The sequence below is a fragment of the Malurus melanocephalus genome, unplaced genomic scaffold (genome assembly GCF_030028575.1).
Source record: "Malurus melanocephalus ecotype Western Australia unplaced genomic scaffold, MMel_1.1 scaffold_98, whole genome shotgun sequence".
Taxonomy (NCBI): Eukaryota; Metazoa; Chordata; class Aves; order Passeriformes; family Maluridae; genus Malurus; species Malurus melanocephalus.
Window position 1 is genome coordinate 1712930 of NW_026623330.1, and position 17406 is coordinate 1730335.

General features: G+C 37.7%; 1 protein-coding gene across 9 annotated transcripts in view; it reads right to left on the reverse strand.

Annotated features, from left to right (window-relative positions):
* BPTF (bromodomain PHD finger transcription factor) overlaps window positions 1–17406 on the reverse strand; it is a 49468-nt gene that overhangs the window by 17596 nt on the left and 14466 nt on the right. For 5 of the 9 annotated variants that reach the window (XM_057368872.1, XM_057368870.1, XM_057368868.1 and 2 more), the window contains exons 3-18: window positions 12894–13117; window positions 12548–12739; window positions 11872–12060; window positions 9832–9996; window positions 9453–9628; window positions 8225–8580; window positions 7812–7943; window positions 7152–7281; window positions 6773–6908; window positions 6391–6612; window positions 3695–6098; window positions 3348–3472; window positions 2996–3124; window positions 2572–2722; window positions 1636–1759; window positions 20–272 (exon numbers count right to left, since the gene is read on the reverse strand). In XM_057368872.1, coding sequence (XP_057224855.1) covers window positions 20–272; window positions 1636–1759; window positions 2572–2722; window positions 2996–3124; window positions 3348–3472; window positions 3695–6098; window positions 6391–6612; window positions 6773–6908; window positions 7152–7281; window positions 7812–7943; window positions 8225–8580; window positions 9453–9628; window positions 9832–9996; window positions 11872–12060; window positions 12548–12739; window positions 12894–13117 — 5108 coding nt within the window. The remainder of the gene's footprint in view (window positions 1–19; window positions 273–1635; window positions 1760–2571; window positions 2723–2995; window positions 3125–3347; window positions 3473–3694; window positions 6099–6390; window positions 6613–6772; window positions 6909–7151; window positions 7282–7811; window positions 7944–8224; window positions 8581–9452; window positions 9629–9831; window positions 9997–11871; window positions 12061–12547; window positions 12740–12893; window positions 13118–17406) is intronic. The other 4 variants (XM_057368874.1, XM_057368877.1, XM_057368873.1 and 1 more) reach the window with 2 other exon arrangements.

Genomic DNA, 17406 nt, shown 5'->3' on the forward strand with positions numbered 1-17406 from the left:
ATGACAAATGGCTCCTTACCTGTTGAAGATTGGCCTTGTTTAACCCAAGTAGCAAAAGTCTGATGGAAATTCTTGTTCTGTTGGAATGTTACTGTAGCTGGAGACCCCACTTTAGTGGTAAGCACTACTTTGGTTCCCGTGGGGACAGGGCCTGTCAAAGGGCCCACCACAACTTTCTGTGGTGTGGAGACTGTGGTTGCAGGGCTGCTGGTTGTGGTGGCTGCAGGGACCACACCTCCTGCAGGGATCTGCTTCTGCTGTTCCAACCGTTTCTATGCAATTTGGAAAGAAAATGGAATAAAGGGATAATTAGTATTTTCAGATTTTGCAACACAAACATTGTCTCTAGTCAGTATTGAGAGATAAAGGGCTCTGGTAGGATTTTAGCTCAAATTGTAGAGGATTGAAGAATAGGCTCCTTGACGTCCAGAGCCACAAATCTGCTTAGAATACACAGCCAGAAATTTTCCTTTATAGCAACTTTAAAATCCTTGGCTTATGTTAATTTCACTGCACATTTTACTTTAAAAAAACCCTTATGGATTGCTTTGTCTCAGATTAATCAGAAATGTTAAAAAAACTTTAAAACATATCCATCTATATTTGGTTTTGACCATGTGCATACATCTATGTCAGTAATTGGTACATCATCATCAACACAGTTTACTATTAGCATTKCTAAATTTAGAGTTTCCTGCACTGAGATCCTGCCAGTTACAGAGAAAAACAGACTGTATCATTTTGCTTCACCACTGAGAATGCAATTTTAAAACACATTCTTTTAAATGCAAATYCAATTTACAGCCTGCTTAAAAAAATCAGGTTCAAAATCCCTTACCTTACCCAGTGACCTCCTGTGCTGTAACTGTTGAAAAGGCACATTTAATCTGGAGAGCCCTTTGTGAAGGGATTGTATCAGTAGGCTCTTCTAAAATGTCAACTAATCTAGCATTTTTTCCATGTTACTGTAGTTATCTCTGTATTCAATTTAAATTCCAGCACTATATTGCAGTAATGCCCACAAATCAGAAGCACTCGTTCACTACTAATGGGTTTTTTTGTCAGGGAAGATGAAATGAAAAAGGAATAAGTTGGGAAAAAGCACAGTTCTTAATAATGTATGTGAAATACCAACACAGCAGTGGGTTTCCTAATTTTAATTGCATACATTTATGTATAAATACATATATATATCTACATATATTTAAATAAAATTATCAATGGGCTTAACTCAGACAACTAAGACAAAAYAAAATCAAAAGATTCMATTTGATTGAAGCATGAAATGCAGTTGTATTCYCAAGGCARCTGTGCTSMAGGGCAGTTTTCCACTACATAGAACACTGAGGACCTTACCTGGAGATGGGTGCTTTTCAGCCTTCTTTTAAAATGGAAACAAACTAAACCTTTCTAAAGTACATGGGGAACAAAAAGGCAATCTAGAACAAATCTTTGCTTTAAGCCTGTTTCAAAATAACAAACATGCACAGTGGCAGCAGCATTGTTTGATGGCTTAATCTGCAGCTGGCACTGTTTGAGAAATGGTGTAAGCGAGGGATAACTTCATTTCCCAGGTTGTGATGCATGTGGTGAGCAGAGCAGTTGCTGACTGCTGGATGACCAACAGCTCCCCACCTGCTGGGCAGCCAAACGTTGGTGTTTTAGCTGAGCCTCCAATTGGGCCTTGAATTCCTCTGCCTTCTTCTGTTCACTAACCTTAGCCTGTTGTTCAACTGCCTGTGCCTTTTCCTTCTCCACCCTGCCAAAGACACAACCAAAAGTAAGTCATACCATCATATAAAATCCAATTATCAAACTGGATTATGTTTCATTTTTTTATATTTATCTTTTGTTCTGATGAGAGTTTAATTGCTCTCATAAGAACAACTGTCAAGACAGAAGATCATTGAAAAACTGGTCATGGCTCTAAAAATATTTTGAMATAAACTAGTGAAGTTGCATGCAACATCCCTGAAATATCCTGATGCTAAACTACTGCAACATTGTACAGGAAACTATTAATCAAAACTGGAATTTATAATTACAACTGAGACTACAAGGAGCCCATGTAATAACATATACTTAAAATTATTCTTTCCAAGAGACTCAAAAACGCTGTTCCAACTGTAAGCACGTGATACTGAAAATATGCATCTTATGACTAGAATATTCTCAGGCTCAATTTACTTGTACACAGTCATTTTCTTTGGATTATAGAAGTATTTAACAAATACTGTATAAAGTCATGCCAAAAGCASCTAAAGCCTTTCCATGCATTACAATAATAACCTTTTAGCATATAACAGTGGTTAGTTAATAAGCATGGAAAAATTAAAATAATATTAGTTCTAACAAATCTGAAATATCTGTATACCTTAGTTTTGGTASCAGCAAATAGTTTAGCTTTATTTTAAGCTTGATTATCACTATCAAAAGACTCAGTAAAAATACAACACAGATGTGTTTTTAATGATCATAGTGACCAAGTTTGTGTTCCCTAGGGGAAACCTCTATTTAACAAAAATACAAATTAAGACTACTTTCTTTAAAAGGTCACTTGAATTTGTTTACCTTTCAGCAAATGCCCTGATCTCCCACAGTTCCAACTCCTCCTCTGCTACCCAAGTTTCCATTATAACAGGGCCTGTTTGCTTGGGTGTTTCTGGCCTTTTTGGCCTGAGGGCACTTGATCGCAGTCCCTTCCTCTGGGGTGTTGGAGTTTCTTTAGAGAACAATCAAAACACAMACATTAAGCTATAGTGCAAAACAAAATTAAAGTGTAAACCAAGATTTAGTGATGTTTTTAGTCCATTTTATAAACAGGAAGGCACTTCAGCTTCAGATAAATCATGTCCATTTGTTTCTTGTAGGTAAATGAACAGCTCATGGCAAGCTGCATTAGCTCCCTTGATGCTTTGAATTAGCATAAAGATCCAGTTACCTTAATTTCTGTAGGAGATTACAGGGAGGGGAGAAAATGTCTAAACAAATGTACCTTTTGGAGCCTCTGGTACACCAATGGGACAAATGATTTTCCTTATACAGTACTCAGACCGGATCCCATACGGACCAACATCTCTCCGCTTGATTATTTCTGTTGTWGTAATTTCTGTTTCAGTTGTTTCTGCAACAAATGAGTCCCAGTACATTAATAAGAGAAACAAATAAAAGCCAAATCTCCAATCAACCTGATATATCCAAGGTAAACAAATAGCAACCAGTACAAACAAAATTCAAATGCCACAGCTGACAGCAAGTCTTTAGAGAAATGCTTGGAGGGAGTATAATACTCAGAATTTACAGCAAAAGCTTTTGCAAAGAAAACCAGAAATTTAAAATAACAATACCTGTCCTTGTGGTTCCTCCCCCAGGTGGAGCTTTTGCTGCCATATCATCCCACTTGAGACATGCCCACAATAATCTCAACATCAGGCTCACTCCAGCCAATGATTTGACTGTTTGGAGTCGATACCTAATGACAGAACACGAATTATATTTTAAAGTCAATTTAAAATATCCAACCAAACCAGTAAGACAAATGTTTTCCATTCTACTTTTCCTGAACAATATGGAAAACTGAATCATAAATAATAAAAACTTGCATGTTTGGGCACAAACATSCACATATCATTCACATTTTAAAAATCCATCTCATCATATCCTAGACTTTTTCTTAAAAAGGTAAAGTATGTACCTCCAAGTGATCCCAAAAGTTGGTCTTGGGGATGGATATGGCCAGATATCCAAGGCAGGCTTTGCGTTGTAATTGAAATAGGGAACCTCTCTGATCCCTCCTCTCCTGGCCAGCTTTTTTAAGTCATCATTGGGTAACACAAATATGCTTTTTTTACTGCTTTTGGTAACAAATTTCCTGTAAGACGGTAAGGCAGTGCCAGAACGAGTTTTTTTGGGTCTTGTAAACTTCATCAACTTCACTTTGTCTTTTGTGGAATACTCTTTGCTGACAGTCATGGAAGTCACCAAGGTGCCTTCAGGGGTGGTCAGAGAATCSGTGACTGTTGTTGTAACCACTGTTTTGCTGTGCTCTTGGACAGAGATGACATCAGAGTTGCTGTCTGTGGCTGGAGTGGTGAGCTTGGTGACAGTGGTGGTGGTGGTGACAGTGGAGATGGCGCAGTTTTCTGTAGATGAGACAACTGTGGTTTTCTCATCACTGGCAGCTCCAGTCTCTGCCACTTTAAACACTGTTTTGGACTCCGTGGACACAGTTGAGGTTGTGGTAGTYACTTCAGTAATAACAGTTTTTACTTTACTTTCTCCATTAACATTTTCCATTTTATATGTCTGTACACCATTCTGATCAGCAAAATGACTACCCAAGCTGGATTCCTCACATGAGGTTACAGGCGATGGAGCAACTTTCTTCTCCTCCATTCCTTCAGTTTCCATAGATTCTGTTTCACTGTTCAGGTTATTTTCTTTACAGACCCGCTGTGTTGGCGGGGAAGCAGAGCCAACACTKGCAGATCTCTCAGGAGAAAGGTTTTCCTCAGTTTTCTGCACATACTTGGGAACTTCATCTGGTGGCTGAAGACCCTCTCCAGACTCAGGTGAACTCTGCAGACGTGATTTTGAGTCCACGTTATTTTTATCCTTGGTGTCCTCTCCCATGATGTCACCATTCATGAATGGTTTTATTGAAGATTCCTTAAAAGTCAAYGGTTTTATTTCATGTTCTGGAATGGATTTATTAATATTATTAACTTTTGGTTCAATATCACCTCCTGCCTTAGCTTCACAGGTATTTTTCACTAGGCAGTCATCATTTGATAATGCTTTAATGTCATTGTCTTTTCCATTCATTTGAAATGATGATTTTTCTTTTTCAGAGTCTGTCGCAGTTTCTTCATTTTTATTATTCTTTTTGTCAGTATTTACATTTGTCTGATCAAGATATTTGTTTATGGTACCCGTCTCCACTGTCAGCTCCTGACCTTTCTTTTGACCATTCGCCTCTGCTAGTTTAGATCTCAGTAAATCCTCATTAGTATCTTCCCCATCCATGTGTTCCAGACTTTGACTTTCCAGGTTTCTTTCAGAAATCAGCCCTGTTTTAAATGATTCTAGATCTTTATTAGCTGATTTTTGGTGAAATATCATCTTTTCAGATTTACTTTCAGTCTTTACAGGAGCAATTTCTTCCTCCATTTCACTTTCTTGAGAGGACATTGTTTCCATATGGCTTTTTATCATGCAGTTATTTTCTGGCTCTTTGCTCTGCTGTTCAGAATTCCCTTCTGTTTTTTCAAGAGCAGCCACAGCATCTCTTCTGTAGCTGCTTTCAGGTACCACTGGCCCTAAGTTTTCAAGTTCTCGCTGAGATACTCTGGTAATAGGTAGTTTTTGTTTCAAGGATTTTTCATTTGTTTCTGAAACATCCCATTTCATTCTGCCTTCTGCACTGGTTTGTTTCAAGCCATCGACCAAAGAGCTCTCAGCCTCTCCAAGGGCCTCTTGTCCTTGACACTTATCAGCAGTTGAAGGTTCARAGTTGTTTTCTTTGCCATCATTCTGAATGGAGCTTTCTCCTTCAGAGGATTGAGGAGAGTCTTCATCCAGTAGCTGCCCCTCTCCTTTTGACAGTCTATTTGACAAAGGCAAGGAAGGCTCATCTTCATCCCCAGTTTTGGTASAGGACATGCTGCTGATGGGCAAACAATCCTGTTCTGCATCTTCAGCTTGGGTCTTGTCTGAAATGTAGCTTTGATCTTGGGAAGAAGTGTCAAACTGGYTTCTTTCTTTTCCTTTCCTTGTTTGTAGCTCATCTGGGTTTTTCTGGGGGCTCACAGATCGAATGCCCCCAGTTTTAGCACCAGCCTCCAGCTTCATCTTTTCCAGACGTTGTTTTTCTTCCAGTGTAAACTGTTTTATTCGCCGCTCCAGGAGTCCATCTAATTTTGATGATTTTACTTTCCTTTTGTAGCAAGTCCTTAAATGAAATCCCTCACTGACATTGATTATATCCCGTTTACAATGACTCTCCTCATCCTTTATGGAGGATTCAATTTTCACATCRTCTACATCCATAGGTTCTTCCTTGATGACTTTATCATTTTCACCATCGATGTCTTTTTCCACTGTGAAGAAGATGTAACTCTGAGTCAGTGAGCTCCCCAACAATGAATACCAAATTATATTTTTACATTAAGTACTAARAAATAAATGGGTCTTTTAGCATATTAATAGATTTCAATAAAAAAAGGAACAAAAACTTCAAACACTACTAYAAAGGATAATAGGCAATCATTTAACTGAGACATTTTAGATGTCTTGACAAAATCTGTTACACAGTTTTTTTCTGAGGTTCTATGCTTTTACTCATGCAATGGTGTCATGAACAGCAGTTTCACAATAACAAAAGATTATTACCTGTGTCTTTTGCATGATCTAAGTTGTCAGAAATTGTGTCAACTTCAACTTTCTCTTCCCGCAACTTTTCTTCTTTTACTTGTACTTTCTCCAAGGTTTCTGAAACATCTGCTTTGTCCTTTGCTTGAAGATCCCGAGAATCCTTKGCTCTGTCTTTCTCTGTTTTTACTTTAGTTGGACCTTTTCGTTTATCCAAGTTGCATTTTTCATCTTCACTCTTTGCTATTAACAAATTAAATTATTTCAATCATTCATAGCATTTTTTTGTACTCAGCCACATTTGAATGCATGTTAGTTTACCTCTCAAATAATTTGCACACCATTAGTGAAATTCACACAAATTAACTGCAATTAAAAAAATGTAAGCAATGCAGACACTTACTTGATAGCAGTTTTCTGTAATTTGCATTAGTATTTCCTGGCAGTTTGGGCATAAACCTGTGGACATGGGTTTTACTAATCCAGCTCCAGCCACCATATCCTGTTACTCTATATTCCTCTCCTTTTTGCTTCCAAACCTGTAAATATTTTTAAAATATTGGCATTAATTATGCTATTTGCTGCATTATTAATGTTTACATTTAAAAACCCAAAGTGATTTTTAAAAATTCCAATTTTTTACACTTTCCAAAGGAAATTTTAAGTACATTTGTGAAATAATATACTATCTGAAATTAGAAATATACTATCTGAAAAGATAAAGTGTCAGAAAACAACAGTTTCTGTATTTTCTTTGTTCTTCCCACAAAAGAAACCCTCACCTGGTGTTTGACAGGAAATGTGTATTTCACCCACGTAGCTTGCTGCATTGTTTCTTCTTCTTCTTGCTTTCTCTCTTTTTTTTTCACTTTCTCCTTTTCTTCTCTTTCTATTGCTGTCATTCTGCGTAATCTAATCCATACAGATTTAAATGCATTTAAGTACAGGATGTTGCAAGCAAATACAAGAAGTCAACAGCATATACTACACCTTTGAATAAATTTAAATATCTGAAGTGAAGAGGAATGCCCACAATCAAGTTTTAGGAATTAACTGTAACAGGAACATCATTTTTATTGCTATTTCAATGAGGCAAACACAGCTGGATGTTTAACATCAAAAACATCTATTTCCTATGCCTATGACATAGTGAGAGACAAATCCCAGACTGCAATGAACTGACAGAGTTGAAATTTGCTCTTCTACTCTCCCAGAATTTTAAGACTTTTGAGATGATGGCTCAGATAAAACAACCGCAGGAGCARTGACACTGTAAAAATGTTGTCATGGCTTTTCAGTGTTTCTGGTTGAAAAAAAAYACTCCAAGTGCTGAATGACTRWCTCAATTTAAACATAATTCTTACAKGCTTAGAGGAACTAGCAGTTGCAAACCGAAGTAAAATTMTCAAATTCAAAATAATTTTAATATRCAAAAATTTTACCTCGTGTGCCCCAAGGATTCCCGCCAGATGGGCAGCATGACAACTGGTTTGATTGCACACTCCAATATAGCCAGTGCTAGTGCAAATTCTCTGGGTTTGCTGCACATCTGAACAGCCTTAATCCAGTTAGACCTAAATTGGAAAAAARGAGAAAAATCTGAAACATATACATGTATCAATATAGCTTGCTATTTTAAGAAGATTTGATAGTAGGATAAAAACTCCTGTATTAATACTTCACTGAAATGTACAACCCTTTTAGCCTCCATCATAAATACACACTGTACTTTATTCTAGTGAAGCACGGTGCTTGGAAATCACTGATTTGAAAAAAGAAAGACCATTGCTTATGAACACTGCTAGCAAAACCACAAGCAAAACACGAGAATGTGTATTTCCATTTATTAGTTTACCTGTGGGAAGCCCAGTTGGGGTGAAGGAAGGATGCTGGGATATTGTTTTCCAGCTGAATAATGGTCAGCCTGAGGGTGGATATGGTCAGAACTTTAGAGCCATGCACAGACCCGTTCCATTTGAACTCTCCAGCTGGAGTCAGGCAGAATTTGTGTGAGAGGTGTCGCCTCTTGTCGTGGTCCTCCCTGTGCTGGTGCTTGTTCAGTGCAAAGGAATTCGTGGCATATTGGTTGTGATAAACACGGTACTTCCCCTCCTGACCCAGTTTGAAATAGTTGTTGATATTTCCTTTAATCACAACGTCCTTCTTGGTGTTCACACGGGAGACTTCACCTTGAGAGTTGACCACCAGAACCTTATGAGAGAGATATTGGCAACTTTTCAGTGAATCTTTAAAATAATTCTATTTACTTATTTATCATTTAGGCTTCAAACGTCTATCTATAAAATAATAAAACCACCCTGCATCAGTTTGTAGCAGCAAATAACTGTTTATCTAATAGAGCAATATATATGCACTGTCTACAGAGTTAGAATATTCCCAAAATCAACTTTAACATTAAAAAAATCACCATCCAGGCTCCTCACACCAAACAGGAACGTGTTTTGTTCCTCTGATTGTGCCTATGGAGGGGGAGAGCTTTGGGAAGACAGCTTCACTAAAGTCAGGTAAGCTCTCTGTGAACCCCCTCCTTGGTACATCACAGAATTCAGACATGTGACTGAGCAAAAAAGGATCCTGGACTTTGAAACATGGATATCATCACCGGACTTGTTTGTCCATAAATACACTAAATGCTAGCTTACAAGGAAAATCGGTTAATTAAAATTAATATACCAAACAATATGCAGACGATTAACTGCAAAAAGATCCCAACAGCCAAACATTTACTTCCTGATAATCTGGACTACTTAAAAAAACCAGAACCAGAACAAAAAAACCCAGTCATACAAAACCATTATAYCAGTGCATTGGGTCACTGTCACATCACTCTGTAGAGAACAACCAAGAGAGCAAAAGCAAAGGAGGAGGAGGAAAAAAGCTTCCTGTGAGCTTAGAACTTCAACCCTTGCTAATTTATTTTTACTGCTTTTTTATTTGAAGTCCCTCCATTGGCTGTCAAAATAACTTCCTTTAACTTTAAAACAAAATCTAGTATCATTTAAAGAAATTATAATTTTTCCAGAACATTTTTTGTAGCTGAATTTTCCAAGACGTGCACAAACCTCTCGGATTTCTTTATATAACTTATTTGCTTCGTTTGCTGCAGCAGCAACCTGCTGGCTTTTCATCTGGCTCAGTTTGCTATCTGGATTTCTCAGTCTGGTCAGCATYCGTGTCGAGCCTGGTGTGCCCTTCCCTGCACCTGGAGAATCGCTTCTGTCACCATTGGATTTCTCTCCTGCCCAGGAAAAAAAGGCTTTTAAAAAAAAAACTTAAGAATTGGAAGTTTCCTACTGATGTATGGAAGTTATGTATGAAGAAGAATAAAAAGTTTAGTGAAAAGATGCATCAAATGAAAGTTGGAGACATCATTATCCTTACCATTATTATTATTATTATTATTATTATTATTATTATTATTATTATTATTATTATTATTACCTATGTCCTCTGAAGCCTGGGATCCCCTCTCTGCATTTTCAGCATCATCAAGAGTCCTAATGGAGTCGTTCTGCCCAGAGCCCAGCTCGCTGCCACTGCTGTTCTCAACATCTGGCTGTGCAGGTGCAGCAGACCCACTGCTGGGGATCATCTGACCCGTTTCTTCTACAAAAGAACAACTTCATTTTTAGTTTTTTTTCTTTTAAATTGGATTAAAGGATTTTTTTTTTTTAAGTTTTCATTTAAAAAATGTGTTTTGCTGGACTGGAGGGAAACACCCATAAAATATTAATCCCTTTTGAATCACTGAATCCATGAAAGTATTTTTTGCTCTGTTTCAAGCAGTTTCAACTTCTACATCTCTGAAGAACTGAAATTCATACCTGTATTTAAAATACATCAATATTTGATTCAAGACTTTTTCTTCTATACACACACAGACAACTCCCTATTGCGACTATTTTGCATTTAGAATTTATAAAATTTGGTCTTTCTGCAGCTTCTGATTTTCTCTCTTTTAATTTTCTTGTGCTCTAGCTGTTCCTCAGAGCACACACCTTCCAGTTCCCCTCATTTTCCATTGAGTCTTTGACTGACTCTTTTTCAGCACCTTAACTTACAGGAATCCCACAGACTTCAGGTGAWTTGGAACCACTGTAAATATCACCCCACTTAAAATTTCAGTCTCAAACTGAAATTTCATAATAAGAACACAAGCATCACTGTGAATTTAGTGAACTAGACATGAGGAAAAACCCTCTCCACACACACTTTCCTACAAGAAAAAGGTCCTCTAATTTACAGCTAATCTAGAAGCTTTGGAAGGAGAAAAGTCCTTGTGAAAGTATAATAAATAATGATAAATAGATAAGTGAATCTTTAAAATAAAATACGAACCCATAAAGGTGTCTGAAACAAAATTATAGGATATGTATCTTTYCCATTAAACTTCTACATGGTTATTTTAACTATAAAAGGGCATAAAAAATAGGAGAACAGGCAAAAACATTTGGTCATCTATCTAAAATATATGGTTTTTGTCTCGTACATGAGGACATTTCTGTACTTAAAAAGTGTATAATGAGGCTTGCAGATTACAGATTAATCTAAGCTTTCACTTTGTCCTCCTGTTAAGRAAGTTTATTACAAGGTTTGGGTGCATTGACTTTCATAAGTTGAAAGGCTGCAGTCTGTGTCTGCATGGAGAACTATTTCTGTAGGAGAGAAAACATTTACTCACGCTTTTTGAACAACACACCAAGTATGTTCAYATCACACATTAGAGTTTAGATTTTTAAGAACTGAGAATAAAATCCTGATCACTTTAATGGTGATCAGCTGTTTAGAACAACATTTGGTTTGTTTAGTAAATCTTTTGACAGAATATAATTCTAAACGTAATCTGTAATAATTCTAAAATAGTATACTGACAGTTTATGTTATACCTAATCAACTCTCACTTATCCCTAAAGCAAGTTTGCTTGGTTTTGATAAATAGTTTATATTATTACCTTTGAGTCACTGACATGGCAGAACAAAACATGTTAAAATACAATAACCCTTGTGTTTATAAGACTGAAATCTATTTAAAATTTCTAGCATAATTTTCATCTCGACATTTATTCACATGAATGAAAATACTTTCTTTGTTAGTAATTTACACAGTAAATGAGAGGTTAAAATAATAAACAAGCCAGCAGCAAATTAGAATTTGAAATAAACTTTGAGAAGATGCTAACAATTATTATGGATCACTATGGAAAAACAAAATATAGAGAAAATAGAAAATAAAAAGCTTAGCTAYAGTCATCTTTGGAAGGCATGGAAACAAATGCTAATGTCATGGAGGACCACGAATTTCAAGCACTAATTGCAAGAAAATTAACTTTGAAATGTTAATAATGACAACGTAGCAGTAAAGGATGGCACTGCAAGCAAACAGCATGAGTGATATACGCTGGGAATGGTTTTAGTGGACAAATCAGAGAGAAAAACAGATTCCCCAAATTACAGAGGCATTGGTAACAGTGCCTTCTGTACCTGAGAGTTCCAGAGGGAGCTCTGATGCCACCTTCTTCTCTGCCACGTTGTTGCTATCAAGGGTTTCTGACTGACACCCCACTGCGTCCTTCCCTTCAGAGCAACTATTCTCTCCTGTAGAAGGATTTGTGGTGTTGTCATCAGTGCTTGAGGTCACAGAGTGACTTTTATCCCCAACGACTGTTGCCTCTATAGTAAAACGCACAATAAAACTTTAGGGATGTTCTTTATTATGCTTTAGGATGTCATTTGGCATCGTCCATAGAAAGCAACTTCAGCAGCTTTGTTTGATAATGCTGGAAAATTTTTCCTTTCCTTTTTTTTTGCTATGAGATAGTATTTTTGCAGAATCAAAGAACAAACCAACTGTGATAAGGAAAAAGTTTAAAATGATGTAATATGGCTTACTACAAACATGTTGATCACAACCTGTAAGTGCCACCTGTACCTCAAGGCAGGGTATCTAGGAGCCAGCTGTATAGARGTAGGAAAATTGGTGAAATTACTTAACAAGAACAACTCCAATACACAAGCCCAAAGGAACTGACAGATATCACCTATTACAAAAATATATTGGAGAACCATACGAAAAACAGTATCACATTAACACATAAAAGAAATGTGGGATTCACTTCACTTAAATGGAGCTGTTAAAGCACAGTCAGAGTTTCCTTACCTTCTTTTTCTACATCTTGCTCATTGTGTGTTTCCTCAATTTTATCCTGGTCTCCAGATTCTTCCTTGTCTCTCTCAGCATCTGTCTGKTCATTATCAACATCACTTTTGGCCTTTTCTGCTTCCTCATCTCCTGTGTTTTTATCTTCCACTATTTCTCCTTTCCTTGCTCTGATAATGTCCAAAATTTCATCTACAATATAAAGCATGCTGTCAGCACTGAACAACAAACCACCTACAGAGCCACAGAGCACAAATAACACGACATAAATCCTGCTTCTGATSCAATATAAACTAGATTTGATTCAAAGTGCAGCATCTATTCCCATTACACAAAATATTCCTACCATTTGCTGCAGAAAGGAAAGATTTGTTGTTGCCCCTTGCTTTGTTTGTRAGGTCTTCTGTCACATCCATGTGCCGATGAACTTCTTCACGCATCTCGTCCAGGGTTTTGCATAGGTCAGCTTCCCAGTAATCCTTGTCCAGGCATTCAATTAACTCTGCCAGCTGGATCTTTGTGCTGTAGTACCAGATTTTCTTATCCTTTTCACTTTCTGAATCTTCCTCTCTGTGGGAGTATTTAAAAAATATTGATTTTAAAATATCTGGATAAATGACAAAAATTGCTATCAGCCTGCTTTCTGCAGAGTACTATGAAATGTCAATACCTGAGTGTGAATAAACAAATTACATCAGTCATATGCACCCAGYTGAATACTCAGTATTCCCTTCTTGCTTCCCTCCCCTTCTCCATCCCCTCAGTTCTCATGACAGCCTCCTCASAAAAGCTTTGAAGTCTCCTTAAAACTGGTTTGTCCAATCTGACAACAAGGTTTATTCGCATTATATTCACTATTACCGYAACCAGTAATTTACCACTAAGTCTGAAATAATTTGAAACTGCAGAACCCATAATGGGTAGTTTCTGACAGCATATTCAAGAAAGAGCAGTTAGGAAATTCAAAGCATAGAATGTCACATTCATAAAATATTTCATAYTGGCTTCCTACAGCATCCACCTGTGAGAGCACCAGGAATGGATGAGTCACAACCCTTTGAAAAGATCCAGGGATTTCCACATTTTTCATCTGCAGTACTTTATGACCCCATATCAGAATTACTGATGCCAACAGCACCTCAGCAGGCCCACGGACCCAAGGGAGCTCCAGAAATACCTCAGGTACAGGCTCTCCTGGAGGCTGGAGAGCATAAGGAGGATTCTCCAAGCGGTTCTGCAGCTGCTGCATTTCAGCTTGGCTTGTTCCATCCTGTTGAGCCACATCCAGGCTGTCATGAGCTCCACCACTCATTTCCAACACCGTGTGGGTGACACTGATGGACCAGCCTGGCCTTCACTTGAGCAAAGGAACTAAACTGCTGCTGCACTTTGACCCCCTGTTGCAGCACTGCAGGCCTGGGGCTCACTGATAACCCCAACCCACAGYGCTGACAGGAATGGGAAGCTGACTCTAAGTCACAAAGATCTGCCCTTRTGAGGTTTGTTGCAGGTTCCTCTCTAGTGGTTGCCTTCCACATTAAAAATGGCACAAATTTGCCTTGGGGATTCAGAAAGACAAACAACCTTAAAGCAGCTTGATTATTGTCGATCTACTGCCTCCCACACTGTATTTGTGAAACAATATTTGTAACTCCAACAGAACACTACTGAAATAAGGTGGTTGTGAAGTTWATAACGGCAATATTACTCAAAATTCAACTACTAACTTGTCACAACCATTATTACAAAACAGACTTTTGGTTTTGATGATAAAACCTAGTATACTGCATCTCTCTCATAAAGGCCTTTGCTCATGAAAAGCAACTAATTCTGCTTTACCCATTTATTCCTCTAAACTGCCAAMATTCCATTAGTTTTAATCACACCARCCTGTTAAGTTTGACAAGTTTTCTCAGAAAACAGCTCATTTCAGAAAGACTGTCCACATATGACAGATCAAAAAGTAACAGCTGAACACTGACAATCATTTGATTCTATGGAATATTCCAGGCCTRTAAACTTCCACGTTAAAGAAAAATTACTGTTTAAACCATGTTTCCTCTAAACCAAGAGTTATTTACTAATAACAATAGGATGACAGCACTTTCATTACTGCTGGTGGAAAAAAGACACAGAAAAAGAAGATAAAGGCAAACACCCAAAAACTGAGACGGAAGGGGAGATGAGAATGTAGGAAAAGGCTTTTACACAGTAAAAGGAAATAAAAGGATGAAACAAAATGCTTAACTAAAAAAGATAGGGAATGGATGCATTCTGAGCTTTCCCTGGCAAATGTCCAAGAGAAGTGGCAGGCACAAGACTCCRGCAGAGCAGCAGTTGTAAGGCTGCTCTGCTCCTGACAAACATGACTGCAGAATATGATGCTGTTTTTCCTTTATTTCTTAACTGACCAAAAAGGGAACTTGAACCTTTCATTTTGAACCCCTCTCTTGTAGATGTTACAGGATTATTTGCTAGAGAGATAATGCCATTTATATATCCTCTTATATGACCTAGATATGCAACAATATGAATGCTTTTTATAGAATCATAGAGTCACTTGGGCTGGAAAAGACCTTTGAGATCAAGTCSGACAATATATTCTCATCTCTCCATGAGGGAAGGCTGTGCCTGTACCCATCTGCCAAACAAGCAGCCWGTACAACTTGCTTCAATTTTGATGGTGATGATCCAAGTGTTTTCTTATTTTCATGTTTCTCCCCCCATTCAGCACATCTGAGCCTGCTCCAGCTGCATTAATGCATCCAGGGTATGTGTGTCACCTGAACATCCCAAGCAGCATCTGCCTTTTCCCTTCCCATCAGCCCTTTCTATGCTAAGGTTGCAAGGTTCCATTGGACTGAAAAGCAATTAGCTGCTGTTTTCAATTTCCCTGGATAACTCAAGAAAAAGCCTTCAGCACCACTAAAGGTTTGCTGTATTGCAGGCCAGTAAACCCCTGAGGCTCAATGTGCAGAGCTGAGACATCAGACCAGTGAGAGTATTCTGCAGAAAGCACCTGGAGCCAATCCCTCCATGTGTGATTTGAATCTTCCCCATTAAAGAACTACTTAGATAATATTCTAGAAACAGATAATAAGGTTTTCCAAGAGTATTTTAATACACTTCTACTTCATTTATATCAGGGTTTGAGCAAAGAGGTTGTTTTAAACTGAAGGCCATCACAACCTCAGTAACAGAATTTCAGGAATTTAGAGTTTTCTCTTCAAAAAGCACAGACAGAAAGTGAAATGGCACAAACTGGTTGGTCTTTGTGCTTATACCAAACTCATCTCTGGCCAGACTTCTTTCTAAGATTCAGATGCCAGGGGAAGATTTGGAGCACACAGCAGAAATCATTTCATCGCAATCCATTTTGGCCAAGTCAGATAAGATTTAAATCAACAATTAAATTATTCCAGCTAACTTTTCATTAACATCTTCTTGCATTTACCAAAGGGACATTACTTTTACCCATCTGAAAAAGATGGAAAGATGCAAAGCTGTACAAGGACCAGTTCCCAACGATTTTCTTGGCCAAGCCAGACGGATTTGCCAGCTTGGTGCTGGACAGGTCTGCTGAGTCTCCAGGGGACTCAGCTGAGTCACATACAATATGTGAGGCCAAAGAGGGAGAAAAGAATCACTTGACTATTTCCTACCTCTTGCAGCCTCCTTGGCTGCCAGGAACTATTCACTGGCAGGCTGAAGAGACAAGTTTAAAGAGTGATAAAAAACAACGACATAGAAGATGCTCAAAACTTTCAAGTAAGGTGATAAAATACTTAGTACTAGTAGTAGTAGGTAATTCCTTAATTCCATGATGATACAACTGGAAACTGGAAAATTAGCAAATTGTTTAAAGCAATCTATTCAAATKAAGACCCAAACCCATGTTAATTAATTGGAGAAAATAGAGAAGGACCCCCTAAGAACATAAACAGCACGACAAATCTTGCAGAAAAAAAGCTGAAACCGCTTTTGACTGTCGAGGAAGATCCACRCAGCTCACGAACAACAATGTGTGTCCTATTTCTGCTACCAAAACGAAAGCCAAACACTGTTTCATTATCTTCTTTCACAGATAATTGACAAATCCAAAGCATCTCAATGTTTCTACAAAGATAAACTTGTTAAAACACTGCAGCAGTTTACTAGGACAATGCAAGTCAAAGTCACAAATTTCCTGAATTATTAACTTGCAGAAATAATCTTCACAAGTTAAACAAATGCARTTGACCCAGAGGCATCATCCTTAATTTGCAAACAGCGTGAAACAAAAACCTCGGGAATTAATTTGCTCTTGGCCTGTATTTTGTTTTAATCTTGTTGATATTTGTTCATAAGGAGAGCCCCTCAGTGTCCACTTTCCCATCTTTGTAAAACAGAAGAGGTGGAAAAGAGAAAAAACTCACAATGAGGGGTTAAACAGGGCAAGTGATGGAAATAAAAGTCAGGGAACAAGTCTACAAAACCCTTTAAAAGGTAGGAAAACCAGCAGTAGGTTGGATTTACGACATTTAAAGGGGAAAAGGGGAGAAGAAGTAAAAAGCCCTAAAAACCCWTTTGAAAAACAAAACCACCAAGAATTTAGGATTTCAGTTCTCTAATCCTCCTGGGCAGGATTTCAAATCGGTATTTGTGCAGATTATTTTTAGCTCTATTAGTTTCCTCTGATACATTTGATCACATGGCATTGGGGAATACACTTYATCCATTTTTAAAGTTTATATGATAATAAAATTTCATGAATCTCAGGTTTTAGCATTTGGCAGTTATCCCTTAAGTTATCCTTCAGTTATGCAAGATATCAGGTGTGGTTTGATCCCATGCAGAGTGTATATATACACATATATTAA